This window comes from Borostomias antarcticus (genome assembly GCF_949987555.1).
Source record: "Borostomias antarcticus genome assembly, chromosome: 23".
Taxonomy (NCBI): Eukaryota; Metazoa; Chordata; class Actinopteri; order Stomiiformes; family Stomiidae; genus Borostomias; species Borostomias antarcticus.
The window spans coordinates 19,426,007-19,443,506 of record NC_140256.1 but is presented as its reverse complement, the minus strand read 5'-3'; the positions used below and the strand labels follow the sequence as shown (position 1 = coordinate 19,443,506).

The 17,500-nt window shown below is 49.1% G+C and overlaps 1 protein-coding gene across 1 annotated transcript in view; it reads right to left on the bottom strand.

The window, feature by feature from the left end:
- Positions 1 to 4,869: 4,869 nt before the first annotated feature.
- Positions 4,870 to 17,500, bottom strand: part of c7a (complement component 7a) — a gene marked incomplete at its 3' end in the record, with an annotated part of 16,325 nt that continues 3,694 nt past the window's right edge. Inside the window, exons 6-17 of the mRNA XM_084456895.1 lie at positions 17,360 to 17,500; positions 16,643 to 16,886; positions 15,847 to 15,963; positions 13,698 to 13,864; positions 11,555 to 11,783; positions 10,277 to 10,445; positions 8,850 to 8,937; positions 8,507 to 8,639; positions 8,018 to 8,206; positions 7,772 to 7,880; positions 5,229 to 5,413; positions 4,870 to 5,069 (exon numbers count right to left, since the gene is read on the bottom strand). The exon at positions 17,360 to 17,500 is cut by the window's right edge and continues 3 nt beyond it. Of these exons, the coding sequence (XP_084313021.1) occupies positions 4,870 to 5,069; positions 5,229 to 5,413; positions 7,772 to 7,880; positions 8,018 to 8,206; positions 8,507 to 8,639; positions 8,850 to 8,937; positions 10,277 to 10,445; positions 11,555 to 11,783; positions 13,698 to 13,864; positions 15,847 to 15,963; positions 16,643 to 16,886; positions 17,360 to 17,500 (1,971 nt within the window). The remainder of the gene's footprint in view (positions 5,070 to 5,228; positions 5,414 to 7,771; positions 7,881 to 8,017; positions 8,207 to 8,506; positions 8,640 to 8,849; positions 8,938 to 10,276; positions 10,446 to 11,554; positions 11,784 to 13,697; positions 13,865 to 15,846; positions 15,964 to 16,642; positions 16,887 to 17,359) is intronic.

Below are 17,500 nucleotides of genomic sequence, written 5' to 3'. Positions count from 1 at the left end.
ACCCTGCTCAGGCTGGCACAGTGCACATCTGACCCCAGGAGGTCACTAGGAGTCTGTGGCCCACTTTGAATCTCTTCCTCCTACTGTACCTCCTACTGTACCTCCTACTGTACCTCCTACTGTACCTCCTACTGTACCTCCCCCAAAATGATGACTGGTGTGAGATATGAGATGGGGGAGGAAGTGCATGTTAGTGAGATATGAGATGGGGGAGGAAGTGCATGTTAGTGAGATATCAGATGGGGGAGGAAGTGCATGTTAGTGAGATATGAGATGGGGGAGGAAGTGCATGTTAGTGAGATATCAGATGGGGGAGGAAGTGCATGTTAGTGAGATATCAGATGGGGGAGGAAGTGCATGTTAGTGAGATATCAGATGGGTCAGGAAGTGCATGTTAGTGAGATATCAGATGGGGGAGGAAGTGCATGTTAGTGAGATATCAGATGGGGGAGGAAGTGCATGTTAGTGAGATATCAGATGGGGGAGGAAGTGCATGTTAGTGAGATATCAGATGGGGGAGGAAGTGCATGTTAGTGAGATATCAGATGATCAGGTGAGGAAGTGCATGTTAGTGAGATATCAGATGGGGGAGGAAGTGCATGTTAGTGAGATATCAGATGGGAGAGGAAGTGCATGTTAGTGAGATATCAGATGGGGGAGGAAGTGCATGTTAGTGAGATATCAGATGGGAGAGGAAGTGCATGTTAGTGAGATATCAGATGGGGGAGGAAGTGCATGTTAGTGAGATATCAGATGGGTCAGGAAGTGCATGTTAGTGAGATATCAGATGGGGGAGGAAGTGCATGTTAGTGAGATATCAGATGGGGGAGGAAGTGCATGTTAGTGAGATATCAGATGGGGGAGGAAGTGCATGTTAGTGAGATATCAGATGGGGGAGGAAGTGCATGTTAGTGAGATATCAGATGATCAGGTGAGGAAGTGCATGTTAGTGAGATATCAGATGGGGGAGGAAGTGCATGTTAGTGAGATATCAGATGGGTCAGGAAGTGCATGTTAGTGAGATATCAGATGGGGGAGGAAGTGCATGTTAGTGAGATATCAGATGGGGGAGGAAATGCATGTTAGTGAGATATCAGATGGGGGAGGAAGTGCATGTTAGTGAGATATCAGATGGGGGAGGAAGTGCATGTTAGTGAGATATCAGATGGGGGAGGAAATGCATGTTAGTGAGATATCAGATGGGGGAGGAAGTGCATGTTAGTGAGATATCAGATGGGGGAGGAAATGCATGTTAGTGAGATATCAGATGGGGGAGGAAGTGCATGTTAGTGAGATATCAGATGGGGGAGGAAGTGCATGTTAGTGAGATATCAGATGGGGGAGGAAATGCATGTTAGTGAGATATCAGATGGGGGAGGAAGTGCATGTTAGTGAGATATCAGATGGGGGAGGAAGTGCATGTTAGTGAGATATCAGATGGGTCAGGAAGTGCATGTTAGTGAGATATCAGATGGGTCAGGAAGTGCATGTTAGTGAGATATCAGATGGGTCAGGAAGTGCATGTTAGTGAGATATCAGATGGGGGAGGAAGTGCATGTTAGTGAGATATCAGATGGGGGAGGAAGTGCATGTTAGTGAGATATCAGATGGGGGAGGAAGTGCATGTTAGTGAGATATCAGATGGGGGAGGAAGTGCATGTTAGTGAGATATCAGATGGGGGAGGAAGTGCATGTTAAGGTATTAAAAGGAGGCCTGTCTCTGCACAGCTGAACTAACTGAACAGGGACTTGGCTTTATTTGGACGTTTTTCTTCACAAACATTGTTAAACGTTCTTACATCATCCCTTCTTACATCATCCCTTCTTACATCATCCCTTCTTACATCATCCCTTCTTACATCATCCCTTCTTTCTCTTCAGAAAGTACAGTACTTGGTAGGAGTTTACATTTAATGAACTACAAGTATGTTCCTGTCTGGAGCTGAGATGATCCCCTGCACCTGGGCATCGTGTGTGTGTGTGTGTGGCGGTGTGTGTGTGTGTGCAAGTGGGCGCATGCATGTGTGTGTGTGTTTGTGTGTGCATGTGTGTATGCTGTGCACACACATATGCTGTGCATGCACACACACACCGCCACACACACACACACACACACCGCCACACACACACACACACACGCACACACACACACACCGCCACACACACACACACACGCACAGACACACACACACACACACACGCACACACACGCACACACACACCGCCACACACACACACACACACACACACACACACACACACACACACACACACACACACACACACCAGCAAACAGGTAGACAGGCAGGCAGGCAGACAGACAGACAAACAGACAGGCAGATAGAGAGACGGACAGATAGACAGACAGGCAGGCAGATGGAGAGACAGGAAGGCAGGCAGATGGAGAGACAGGCAGGCAGAGAGACAGACAGACAGATAGACAAACAGGCAGATAGAGAGACAGGCAGATAGACAGACAGGCAGATAGACAGACAGGCAGATAGAGAGACAGGCAGGCAGATGAGAGACAGGAAGGCAGATAGAGAGACAGGCAGATAGAGAGACAGGCAGATAGACAGACAGGCAGATGGAGAGAAAGGCAGGCAGAGAGACAGACAGGCAGATAGAGAGACAGGCAGGCAGATGGAGAGACAGGTAGGCAGAGAGACAGGCAGGCAGATAGACAGACAGGCAGATAGAGAGACAGGCAGATAGACAGACAGGCAGATAGAGAGACAGGCAGGCAGATGAGAGACAGGAAGGCAGATAGAGAGACAGGCAGGCAGATGGAGAGACAGGCTGGCAGATGGAGAGACAGGCAGATGGAGAGACAGGCAGATAGACAGACAGGCAGATGGAGAGAAAGGCAGGCAGAGAGACAGACAGGCAGATAGAGAGACAGGCAGGCAGATGGAGAGACAGGTAGGCAGAGAGACAGGCAGGCAGATAGACAGACAGGCAGATAGAGAGACAGGCAGATAGACAGACAGGCAGATAGAGAGACAGGCAGGCAGATGGAGAGACAGGAAGGCAGATAGAGAGACAGGCAGGCAGATGGAGAGACAGGCAGATAGACAGACAGGCAGATAGAGAGACATGCAGGCAGATAGAGAGACAGGCAGATAGAGAGACAGGCAGGTAGACAGACAGGCAGATAGACAGACAGGCAGGCAGATGGAGAGACAGGCAGGCAGATAGACAGGCAGGCAGATAGAGAGACAGGCAGATAGACAGGCAGGCAGATAGACAGACAGGCAGATAGACAGGCAGGCAGATAGAGAGACAGGCAGATAGACAGGCAGGCAGATAGACAGACAGGCAGGCAGGTAGACAGACAGGCAGATAGACAGACAGGCAGATAGACAGACAGGCAGGCAGATGGAGAGACAGGAAGGCAGACAGGCAGCTTGCCAGCAGCAGGAGGAGAGAGCCAGTCAGCAGGGGGGTTATTGGCAAGCTAAGCTGTCTGGTTAAAATGGAGAAGGACAAGACGAGAACAGAACATCCTCTTCTAAAGAAACAGCATGAAGAGGCAGCCATGTTGACAGAACGTGATGACAGAATGGAATGCTACTTCACACCAAGTTGGCTATCATCTTCTAGTCTTTCCAGCTAGTTCTAATGGACAGTGTCTTTGGTGACTTGCCATGCTTCTTGGAAGATTGTTTTGAACAAAATGTGTTCTAAAAAATAAAATAGAAAGGAAGACTGATGCACGGTTCATGAACAGTTATTTTAATGATGTACAGTAGTGCAATCACACGATGCATTGAAAGGGGATATATGTAACAATGTGTATTAAATATCCATATATATCCATTATATATCCATTATATATCCATTATATATCCATCCAACCATCCATCCATCGTCAGCCGCTTATCCGGGGTCGGGTCGGGTATGTATATTATATATATATATTATATATATATATAGTTATCTCTCATATTCCTATATTTACCTATGTGCTGTGTGTATTGATGGTTATGTGGGTGTTTTTATATTTAGTTTTTTTAATTGTGATTTTATATTGTGAATTTCCTGTCTGCTCTGATTTGTACAGCACATTGGTGGGTTGTTTTTAAATGTGCTTTAGAAATAGATTGGACTTGACATGAGAGAGAGGTGGTAAGATAACACAGTCAGGGGAGAGGGGAGAGAGGAGAGGGGAGAGGGGAGAGGGGGGAGGGGAGAGGGGAGAGGGGAGAGGGGGGAGGGGAGAGGGGAGGGGAGAGGGGAGAGGGGAGAGGGGAGAGGGGGGAGGGAGAGGGGAGAGGGGGGAGGGGAGAGGGGAGAGGGGGGAGGGGAGAGGGGAGAGGGGAGAGGGGAGAGGGGAGGGGAGAGGGGAGAGGGGAGAGGAGAGAGGAGAGGGGGGAGGGGAGAGGGGAGAGGGGAGAGGGGAGAGGGGGGAGGGGGGAGGGGAGAGGGGAGAGGGGAGAGGGGAGAGGGGGGAGGGGAGAGGGAGGAGGGGAGAGGGGAGGGGAGAGGGGAGAGGAGAGAGGAGAGGGGAGAGGGGAGAGGGGAGAGGGGAGAGGAGAGGGGAGAGGAGAGGAGAGAGGAGAGGGGGGAGGGGAGAGGGGAGAGGAGAGGGGAGAGGGGGGAGGGGAGAGGGGAGAGGGGAGAGGGGAGAGGAGAGAGGAGAGGGGAGAGGGGGGAGGGGAGAGGAGAGGGGAGAGGGGAGGGGAGAGGGGAGAGGGGAGAGGGGAGAGGAGAGGGGAGAGGGGGGAGGGGAGAGGAGAGGGGAGAGGGGAGAGGGGAGGGGAGAGGGGAGAGGGGGGAGGGGAGAGGAGAGGGGAGAGGGGAGAGGGGAGGGGAGAGGGGAGAGGGGAGAGGGGAGAGGACCCCCCCTCCCCCCAGGCCCCCCAGGCCTCAGGCCTCACACGCCCCCCCCACACACACACACGGCGCGATGCTGAGGACAAACACCTTCTGACCTCTACACCTCATCAGTCCTGCCTCACACTCGCTCATGGTCTGGGCGGCGGAGCCGTCCCCAACGCGCACGCACACGCTGGTCCCGGGGGCCACGCACTCAGACGGGTCCTTGCAGCGACACACGCTGGTTTGCTCTGGGAGAAGACGACAAAGACGGTGAACGGAACTGGACACATTATAAATGCAAAATCACTGACGCAATTAATACTAATAGATGCAGTAAAAACACAAAACAGAACCGCGCCATCAAAGATGAATGTGTATTAATTCTCTTCTATTCAGTTTATTCATACCATTGCACGTCTCCCAGAGCTGGCAGTTACCGCAGGGTGTAGTTGCGTGGTTTGGCCACATGCAGGCGCTGTCCTCCGCTAGCTTCATGCTCATCCCCCTGCACTGCATGGCGTGCATCTTGCACACGCTCACCAGGTCTGTCCGTGACCTCCCCACAGTGGTGGCGCACACCGCCAGAGACGACCTGGACGGGACAGCAACACACAGTCAGCGGAACGGCTCTTCCTACACATGGGATGTAAGGTTGGGTAGCAGGTGTCAGAGTCTCATCAGTACTGCTTCCACCTTCACTCGCCCACACTGGGCTCAATCTCCCGTCCTCTCTCTTGCCAACACACATGACTATCTCTCATAAACAACGGTTTAGCCAGCTACTCCACCCACAAGCTACAGTAGTAAATGAGTAAAAGGGCAGTATTAATACTACTGAGGGGTCAGTTTAACACTTTAACTTGGTTAAACTGTTACTCACCTCCCTAAACTCATTCCACACACCACAGCGACCCCAGCTGGTGGAGCTGAGCCCAACTGTGTATCTGGGTCACGGCACCACTGTAGCAGGTGTCACTGTGTCGCTCATCAGTATTGCTTCCACCCTTACTTGCCCACGTTGGGTTCGAACTCAGGTCCTCTGACTGACCAACGCACACCACCCCTTCTCATGAACACCACTCTAACCAGCTATGCCACCCAAAAGCTACAGTAGTGATGAGTTGGCGTGGGTGGGCGGTATTTGGTTCTTATGTCGGCAGTCCTCATAATGCGCTAGAGGGCTAATTTTTTACTTTACTTTTTTATATTACGAACATTGAAGTTGCGAAGAACCCATTCAATATAACAGTTTTAGGATCACTAAATGGTCATGTTTTGTCAACAAAGCAGGCAAAGTGTGTGTAAGTGTGAACAGCTCTGAATGCATGGCACATCACAATACAATTTACACTTTCATCATCTGTTTAAAACAGAACAATGACTTTTCCCTACTTAAAGTCGCACAGAAATGAAAAAAGCATTCTGTCCCATTTTGGTTCACATAATTGGTCATAGTGTTCACCTATTCAACGATGTATGCCTACAAAAATTACAAAATTCTAACTTTGTTGTTATCTTATATCAAAGTATATAATTTATTACTTCCTGGAAAACGGTAGGTCATGTACAATGACGACAACAGGTACCTTAGATTTGAGGCTAATAATCTCACGACATCCACCCGTCAATCAACGCTATCCTTCTATCGAATGTCTAAAGTTCTTAAAGGACTATGCTCGTTTTTGACAACCTGGACCTTATTTACGACATATTATAAGAAGTTTGACTCACCCAGATCACTTTTGTGTTGTTCGGAGGCATGTAGAAGAAATTTAAAATCCAGCGCGAGCCAGTATATCCATGTAATGGCGGCGCACGGGGCAAAGGGAATGCAGCTTCTCAAAATCCATTTTCGGCCGCTAAACGGTTGTTTTCATCAATCACATTGCATGAATCGACAGTTGATATTCCTCTACGCGAGCCATTCTTTCGGTTTTCAAAGACGTGGTCTGTAGCCACCGTAATATGATCTTTAAACGCCTCTCCCCCACTTGCTCCAGCACGCATGCGCACAGGCCAGCGCGCAGCCTGCTATTCTCAGGCTCACATTCTCTGCGCTACGATCGTAGTTGGTGCCGAGAATATTGTCGTCGTCATTCGTCAGCAACAATCCGATCGTAGCGCAGAGAATGTGAGGGAGCATAGCCAGTGTAAAGATCATATTACAGTGGCTACAGACCACGTATTTGAAAACCGAAAGAATGGCTCGCGTAGAGGAATATCAACTGTCGATTCATGCAATGTGATTGATGAAAACAACCGTTTAGCGGCCGAAAATGGATTTTGAGAAGCTGCATTCCCTTTGCCCCGTGCGCCGCCATTACATGGATATACTGGCTCGCGCTGGATTTTAAATTTCTTCTACAGGCCTCCGAACAACACAAAAGTGATCTGGGTGAGTCAAACTTCTTATAATATGTCGTAAATAAGGTCCAGGTTGTCAAAAACGAGCATAGTCCTTTAAAACCCGTCCACTTGTCAATGTCCCAATCAAATTCCTCTAAACATTATGTCCCACCCTCATAGCTTGTTTGCGTCAGAAATACGTCAAACTATGGAAGTTAGATGATCTCAAACGTCCGTTTCTGTGCAACTTTAAGGAAAAACCACCAGTGGCTGTCACATTTAATACTGAGGAATGAGTTTAACCAGTAACTTGGTTACAGTTGCCTGGAGTGTAAAGGTGTGAGGTGAACCTGGGGGCATTGGTAGGGAGCGATGCTCATGATAAAGATGGGAGGTGAACCTACGGGCATTGGTAGGGAGCGATGCTCATGATAAAGATGGGAGGTGAACCTACGGGCATTGGTAGGGAGCGATGCACATGATAAAGATGGGAGGTGAACCTACGGGCATTGGTAGGGAGCGATGCACATGATAAAGATGGGAGGTGAACCTACGGGCATTGGTAGGGAGCGATGCACATGATAAAGATGGGAGGTGAACCTACGGGCATTGGTAGGGAGCGATGCACATGCATTTTAGGTCCACTGGTTTTTCCCATCTTTCACAGTGGATACCTGGGTCCACCGGGGGGGTTGGTTCTGGTTCTGGCAGTGCTGAACAAAAGAGGAAATCCTGATTAGATAGAGCTTGTGATGAAAGCCTTGTGATTTCTCTGTCATTTGAAAGGAAGTGGTCTGTGCCTGTGTCAAACTGCTACTGAAGAGAGACCAGCAGAGACCGACCAACGTACCGGCACTACAACGGGTGGTCTCTGGGTTTGGTGACCAGTTGAGACTGGGGTCACAGATGACCTCTGCGTCCCCTAGAACACTTCTGCCCTCGGGGCAGGAAAGGAGGAGCTTCTGTCCAATGTCATAGGAAGGCAGTCGGACAGACGCTATGACATCATCATCCAGGGACGGGAAACGACACCTGGAGTCTGGGAGAGGAAGTTAGGGAGACCAGAGAGGGAGAGAGGAAGAGGGGGAAGAGGACAGAGAAAGAGGGGGTGAGGGAGAGAGGAAGTTAGGGAGACCAGAGAGGGAGAGAGGAAGAGGGGGAGGCCAGAGAGGGAGAGAGGAAGAGGGGGAAGAGGACAGAGAGGGAGAGAGGAAGAGGGGGAAGAGGACAGAGAAAGAGGGGGTGAGGGAGAGAGAGGGGGAAGCAGCTGAGAAGGGCTGTCCAGGATGGGCTGTCTGAGAATAATACTGACCCTGCAGGTGAATCAAGTATCACTTACTCTGACACTCCCTGACCGGTCTGGTCCAGGTTTTATCCCCCTTACACTCTGCCATCCTGTCGCCAATCAGATGGTAGCCTTGGATGCAGGTGTACTCGACTGTACTACCCACCAAGTAAACATCTCTGGGGTCCTGAGCAAGAGAGAACAGAGGGAAACTAAGGCACATGAAAGGTACTGGGTCACAACGAAACACCTCCCACTGCTCTAAACTCTATGAGAAGATGAGTACTGTTTACAGACCTGGGTCCAAATACTATTTGATGGTGTGTCGCTCAATCTTGAGGTTGAGAACATTGCATTGACAAGTCAAGGATCTGGGGTCAGGTGCTACTGTACTCACCAGGACAAAGCCATTGGACATAGGAGGGGGAGTCCCACACACCTCCCTCTTCAGCTGAGACATGTCAAAGCACTGAGGCTCCATGAACCTACATGTAGAGAGAGAGAGATAGAAAGAAAGAGAGAGAGGGAGAGGGAGAGAGAGAAAGATAGAGGGAGGGAGAGAGAGAATGAGAGAGAGAGGGAGAGAAAGAAAGAGAGAGAGAGACAAAGAGAGGGAGAGAGAGGGAGGGAGAGAGAGAGGGAGAGAGAGAGGGAAACAGAGAGAGGGAGGAAGAGTAGGGGAGCAGACAAAGAAAGACAGAGCGCTTTACCAGCATGCACCCTGTCAGGGCAGTTTCAGTCTGGGGGTGGAGGTGGCGTCAGGGCAGTCTCAGCCTGGGGGTGGCGTCAGGGCAGTCTCAGCCTGGGGGTGGAGGTGGCGTCAGGGCAGTCTCAGTCTGGGGGTGGAGGTGGCGTCAGGGCAGTCTCAGTCTGGGGGTGGCGTCAGGGCAGTCTCAGCCTGGGGGTGGAGGTGGCGTCAGGGCAGTCTCAGTCTGGGGGTGGAGGTGGCGTCAGGGCAGTCTCAGTCTGGGGGTGGCGTCAGGGCAGTCTCAGTCTGGGGGTGGAGGTGGCGTCAGGGCAGTCTCAGTCTGGGGGTGGCGTCAGGGCAGTCTCAGCCTGGGGGTGGAGGTGGCGTCAGGGCAGTCTCAGTCTGGGGGTGGCGTCAGGGCAGTCTCAGTCTGGGGGTGGGGGTGGCGTCAGGGCAGTCTCAGTCTGGGGGTGGAGGTGGCGTCAGGGCAGTCTCAGCCTGGGGGTGGCGTCAGGGCAGTCTCAGCCTGGGGGTGGAGGTGGCGTCAGGGCAGTCTCAGCCTGGGGGTGGAGGTGGCGTCAGGGCAGTCTCAGCCTGGGGGTGGAGGTGGCGTCAGGGCAGTCTCAGCCTGGGGGTGGAGGTGGCGTCAGGGCAGTCTCAGCCTGGGGGTGGAGGTGGCGTCAGGGCAGTCTCAGCCTGGGGGTGGAGGTGGCGTCAGGGCAGTCTCAGTCTGGGGGTGGAGGTGGCGTCAGGGCAGTCTCAGCCTGGGGGTGGAGGTGGCGTCAGGGCAGTCTCAGCCTGGGGGTGGAGGTGGCGTCAGGGCAGTCTCAGCCTGGGGGTGGAGGTGGCGTCAGGGCAGTCTCAGTCTGGGGGTGGAGGTGGCGTCAGGGCAGTCTCAGCCTGGGGGTGGAGGTGGCGTCAGGGCAGTCTCAGCCTGGGGGTGGAGGTGGCGTCAGGGCAGTCTCAGTCTGGGGGTGGAGGTGGCGTCAGGGCAGTCTCAGCCTGGGGGTGGAGGTGGCGTCAGGGCAGTCTCAGCCTGGGGGTGGAGGTGGCGTCAGGGCAGTCTCAGCCTGGGGGTGGAGGTGGCGTCAGGGCAGTCTCAGCCTGGGGGTGGAGGTGGCGTCAGGGTGGCTGACCTGAGGTGCTCCAGATCCTCATCACAGGTGCCTCTCTCCGCAGGCTCGCCGATGCAGTGTTGGCCGCCGTTCTGAGGGGCGGGATTATTGCATGAACGCGTTCTCCTCCTCTCACCCTTAGAGCAGGATGTCCAGTCGGACCAACAGGACCAGCTGCCATGGATCACTCCTGGGAGGGCGAACGGAAGTGAAGATAAAAAATGGAAAAACAAAGAAATAAATCTGTTGCTCTTAAAGGACAATGCTCGTTTTTGACAACCTGGACCTTATTTACGACATATTATAAGACGTTTGACTCACCGAGATCACTTTGGTGTAATTCGGAGGCATGTAGAAGAAATTTAAAATCCAGCGCGAGCCAGTATATCCATGTAATGGCGGTGGACGGGGCACTTAGAATGCAGTTTCTAAAAATCTATTTTCTGCTGAGAAACGGTTGTTTTCATCAATCTGTCTTGATGAATCGCTAGTTGTGCTTACATAGAGCATAACTGTTGTGGTTTTCACATGCCATGATCTTTAGAAACGTCTTTTGGAACGAAATAGCTTCCTCACTTGCTCCAGCACGCATTCGCACAGCGCGCAATCGTTGCTCCAGCACGCTGTGTGCATGCGTGCTGGAGCAAGTGAGGAAGCTATTTCGTGTCTAAAGACGTTTCTAAAGATCATATTACAGAGGCATGTGAAAAACCACAACAGGCCTATGCTCTATGTAAGCACAACTAGCGATTACATGGATATACTGGCTCGCGCTGGATTTTAAATTTCTTCTAAAGGCCTCCGAACTACACCAAAGTTATCTCGGTGAGTCAAACGTCTTATAATATGTCGTAAATAAGGTCCAGGTTGTCAAAAACGAGCATTGTCCTTTAAGCGAAAAGAGAGGAGAAAAAGGTGAAGAGGGGAATCTCGGGGATCGTGCTAGCAGGTGTCCTGATAATGACACCAGTGACGACGAGGACCTTCTTTATATCAGATCTATCTCACTATTCCCATAAGCGGTGCACAGGCAGAGCACACTTTCAGTCGTCTTAAACTAAATAAAACATATCTGCTGTCTTCAATGAGTGAGAATCGTCTCTCAAATCTGTGGTACACCTAGAATTTGAGGGTCAGTTGGTACAAATTAAGATATATTCAATAGGCTATTTTAATGAATATATTATTAGAAACATATGTTTGATTGACAGACAGGCTAGGGGCCCCTTTGAGGTGAAAAAACCCCATGGGAATAAAAGTGAATCTCCGCCCCTGCCATGACATCACGCCACCCCTCACCTGCTTGTCCCTCCAGCTCGGAGCCGGCCTCGCAGGCCGGAGCCTTGGTGCCATGCTTGCAGACGCAGCTGCAGGTGAGCCCCTCTAGGACGGCCAGGCCGTTGTTCCTGCAGGGTCTGCATCGGCAGGGGTGCCTCTCGCGCAGGTACTGCTCTATGGCCCGGCCCAGGTGCATCCTCTTCAGCCCCGCACACTGCACCTCCTTCACCAGCTCCCACAGCGGGGCCAGCTGCACACACACGACACCACGCCGTGTCATGATAGGATAACACCACGCCGTGTCATGATAGCACAACACCATCCGTGTCACGATAGCACAACACCATCCGTGTCACGATAGCACAACACCACGCCGTGTCACGATAGCACAACACCACGCCGTGTCACGATAGCACAACACCACGCTGTCATGATAGCACAACACCACGCCGTGTCACGATAGCCCAACACCACGCCGTGTCACGATAGCACAACACCACGCCGTGTCATGATAGCACAACACCACGCCGTGTCACGATAGCCCAACACCACGCCGTGTCACGATAGCACAACACCACGCCGTGTCATGATAGCACAACACCACGCCGTGTCACGATAGCCCAACACCACGCCGTGTCACGATAGCACAACACCACGCCGTGTCATGATAGCACAACACCACACCGTGTCATGATAGCACAACACCACGCCGTGTCACGATAGCACAACACCACGCCGTGTCATGATAGCACAACACCACGCCGTGTCATGATAGCACAACACCACGCTGTGTCATGATAGCACAACACCACGCCGTGTCATGATAGCACAACACCACGCCGTGTCATGATATCACAACACCACGCCGTGTCACGATAGGATAACACCACGCCGTGTCATGATAGCACAACACCACGCTGTGTCATGATAGCACAACACCACGCCGTGTCATGATAGTACACCACCACGCTGTGTCATGATAGCACAACACCACGCCGTGTCATGATAGCACAACACCACGCTGTGTCATGATAGCACAACACCACGCCGTGTCACGATAGGATAACACCACGCCGTGTCACGATAGGATAACACCACGCCGTGTCATGATAGCACAACACCACGCCGTGTCATGATAGCACAACACCACGCCGTGTCATAATAGCACATCACCACGCCGTGTCACGATAGGATAACATACAACAAGATGCTGCTTTATGATAGGACAACACACAAACCATGCCATGTCACAATATGACAACACACAACACCATGCCATGTCACGATAGGACCACACACAACACCATGCCATGTCACGATAGGACCACACACAACACCATGCCATGTCACAATAGGACCACACACAACGCCATGTCACGATAGGACAACACACAGCACCATGCCATGTCACGATAGGACAACACACAACACCACACCATATCAGGATAGGACAACACACAACACCATGCCATGTCACAATATGACAACACACAACACCATGCTGTGTTACGATTAGAACAACACACAACACCATGCCATATGAGGATAAGACAACACACAACACCATGCCACGTTGCGATAGGACAACACACAACACCAAACCACATCACAATAGGACAACACATGCCACGTCACCATACAGTAGGACAACACACAATAACATGTGTCACGTTAGGACAACACCACACCATGTCACTGTAGGATGACACACAACACCATGCCACATCACGATAGGACAACACACAACACCATGCCGTGTCACGATAGGACAACACACAACACCATGCCACATCACGATAGGACAACACACAACACCATGCCGTGTCACGATAGGACAACACACAACACGCTGCATTTAGATAGGACAACACACAACACCATACCACGTCACATTAGGACAACACACAACACCATGCTGCGTCACGTTAAGACAACACACAACACCATGCTGCGTCACCCAGGAAAACACACAACAGCAGGGCGTGATATGACACTAGCACATATGAAAAGATGAGATACTGTAAAACCCAATACAGTACAGCACAACACAGCATGATGCCCAGTAACATCTCAGCAGGACATACACATGGCACATGCACCAGGAAGGAACACGGGATCCGTCAGGGACCAACAAGCAACGTGAGCCTCGTATGACAACTCTTACCTTTGATGAGATGACGTCTGGAGTGGTTCTGACTGACTCCACCCAGTCCTTGTACAATTCCCCGTTCCGGTCAGGGCTGCTGAGGTCCATGTTCTCCAGCGCTGCGATGTGGCCGATGGACCCTCCCGCCACTTCAACTTTGGCAATATTGTTGGAAGTGGCATAACCTAAACAAATATCCAGGTCAAGAAACGGCCATGATTGTGTTTCAGATTTTCCTGGATTTAGCCAATTTTAATTCCCGGGAATTTTCTGACTCTTCCCGGGTCATCCCGGGATGTCCCGTAGAAATTGGAAGTGCTTTTTAAAATTGGATTTATGCTATGTAGACAAATAAATGCAACAGAATAGTGATATTGTATAATAATGTATCATATTAAACGTTTTATTTATAAAAATCAACATGTGAAAACAAAAAAGAGCTCAAATTCACGATTTAAAAGTAGGCTATGTGGAAAAAAAAACAACTTGCGCTTACATTGTAGGCTACACTAGGCCTATATGGAGGGTGATTCGTGCCAAAATTAAATACAATACACACACTGAAATACAATACACGATATTGAAATACAATACACATGTAACATGAATACAATACAAAAATGCTTTGTATATCAATGTCGGTCAGGAATATTTGTGCCAAAATAAAAACAATACAACCGTATTGTATTTCAAGGTGTGTATTGTATTTCATTTTGGCACGAGTCACCCCCATATATATGTGCCAAAATGAAATACAATACGCACATTTAAATACAATACACATGTCATAATAAATACAAAAATGCTTTGTATTTCAATGTCGGTCAGGAATATTTGTGCCAAAATAAAAACAATACAACCGTATTGTATTTCGAGAGGTGTGCAAAACCTCATGTCAGAAAAGCAATAGCAATAGACTACAGTGTGTATTGTATTTCGAGAGGTGTGCCGATCACCTCACGTCGAAATAGCAATAGCAATACTCTGTGTATTCTGTGAACCCGCGGGCCCCTAGAGGATATATTGCGGAGGGGGAAAAAGGCAGGTGGGGTGAGGTCAGCGATTGAAGCACGCCCAGCTGGCATTTCAATGTTGATTCACGGGTGATTCAACGTCATGTGACTATGTGAATCAACGTTGGATAAAGTTTTGATTTTGAAAGGTGAATTAACGTTGATATCGAGACGTTGTTCCAACATCTTACTCTTCAACATGGGTGAATTAAGGTCTTACGAGGTGACACCAATTATCCCCTCGGTGAGCTTCTTGTCTTTGAAATTGAGAGTTTAACATGTTTTTTGAAAGATTTTCATGGTGCCCACCTACATCCATTGTATGACCAAAACGGTGGTAGAGCAATTATCAGACTTTCTCAAAAGTGCTAGTTTTGTCAACTTTTTGATCTGAACCATTGTATATGATCATAAGTAACCTTAAAACACGGCTAAACATGCATTTTCCCTTTACTACTCCTTTAACTTACCGGTGCTTCTTTTTCTTCGAATCTTCGTGCATAACTTTAAAAAATATACATAGCTCATATGCCCACTTATCTAAGAATACAATAATACATTTCACACGATATATTGAGTGTTTATTAATTGTTTTAGGCTACTAATGCACAATGGTTACATTTCCAGCCCAAACAACCTCCGGGAAGGCGGGTCCCGATGCCCTACCTGGGATTCCCAGGACCCCGCCTGAAACACAGTACTCACCCTTGTCTGGCCTTCCCAGAGGGACAGAGGCTGTTGACTGACTGACTGACTGACTGACTGACTGACTGACTGACTGACTGACTGACTGACTGACTGACCAATCCTGCAGAACCATCACATTTTGGTGCTTTACACTGTCTGTTTAGATTATCATTATATTATCATGATCATTAAAAGTATAATGTTATGAAATCATCCCTACATGCTTTTGACCAAACTGAACAAACCTAAAATGTCAAATTGTACTGTGGTTGGTTTATTAGGATCATGATCATGACTTGGCTGCCTGTAGTTTCTATAGTTTTATTAGGATCATGATCATTACATGGCTCCTGTAGTTTCTATAGTTTTATTAGGATCATGATCATTACATGGCTCCTGTAGTTTCTATAGTTTTATTAGGATCATGGTCATTACATGGCTCCTGTAGTTTCTATAGTTTTACCTACCAGTGGATGTGCTGGAGCTTCCAGAGGACTCTTCGCATGATTTTGACTCTTTATGAAAGAAGAAGAATATGACCCGTTTCTTCGTTCTACACACACGACTGCTGTGTTCCTCATTTTCTGTGAACACATAGTGAACAGAAGGAAGGCTCTCAACTGCATTTCCATTCATAGAGACAACTGGTCATCTGATGCATAGCTCCAGTGTTTCTTCGTCTTATCAGTCCGTCTTTGAAGGTGTGTATCACTAGTACCTTTCATATGAGAGCTGATGTTATATGACATCATGTTTTACCAGGCCTACCAGGCTATCTTACTAACAAACCAACAAACTAACTGGGTCAGTCCCATCGACTGACCGACCGACAGACTGACTGACTGACTGACTAACCAACCAACTGACTGACCAACTAGTTAACTAACTGACTAACTACATGTAGCTGACTGACTAACTGACTGACTGACCAACCAACTGACTGACCAACTAGTTAACTAACTGACTAACTACATGTAGCTGACTGACTAACTGACTGACTGACCAACCAACTGACTGACCAACTAGTTAACTAACTGACTGACTAACTACATGTAGCTGACTGACTAACTGACTGACTGACTAACCAACCAACTGACTGACCAACTAGTTAACTAACTGACTAACTACATGTAGCTGACTGACTAACTGACTGACTGACCAACCAACTGACTGACCAACTAGTTAACTAACTAACAAACTGATATACCATTTTCAACTCAGTGTGCTCTTTCTCTCACATTATGTTGGGGCTCAGACTCTTACTGTAGTACTTTGCTGTTTTCTCGTCGATGCTGATAATGGCGTTGAAGTGGCCCCCCAGGCTCCCCTCCGTACGGTAGTGAGTCCCGAACCTTTCCAGAACTCTGCTGTATCTGGCGTAGTCATACACTGTGGGCAGCTGGGACAGATCCTTCCAGAACTCCTCAGAGAGAGGCAGTTGGCGAGGAGCATTGCTCTGGAACTGGGCCACTTCTATGTTGCTCTTGAGCACCAACAGCTGCTTGTTCTATGGAGAAAAAGTATTACAAACAATTCAACAAAACTGCAGAGCTCTACATTCTGATGAAAAATCTAAGGAGCCCATTTAGTTCCTGATAAAACATCGGTTTCATTTCTTGAATTCTCCTGACCAGGTACGGCTCAAGGTAGCACCTTTTTTTCTAATACTTTATGCTTTTCTGAGTCAGTATTTAATAATAAAAAATACTTCAGGGTTCAATGTTCAAGGTGGTTTATTTGTCATATGTACGGATAGCATGTCTTTCTTGGAAGGTTCTTTGTTATGTCTTATTAGCTTGATATCAGACAGAATTGTCAACTTGTTACACTCCGTTGAGAACTTCAAAAACTTTTATTGGGCGCCTGGGCAGATTCGAACGTCTGGACCCAGGCCCACCTCAAGAATGGATTGGACCTCTAGGTGGGCCGGTGTGACAGGACATGCTAGAGAAACATGGATTTCCCATGAGCCCTACTGACCTGACTCTTTTTATCTATCACATGGAGGTCATAGTTTCTGTATCCTGACGTGGTTCCAGTGGGCGTCATTCTCTCGATAATGTCCTTGGAATATGACCATGAGCTAGTGAAGATCTCATCGCTGAAATCATTGCGAACTTT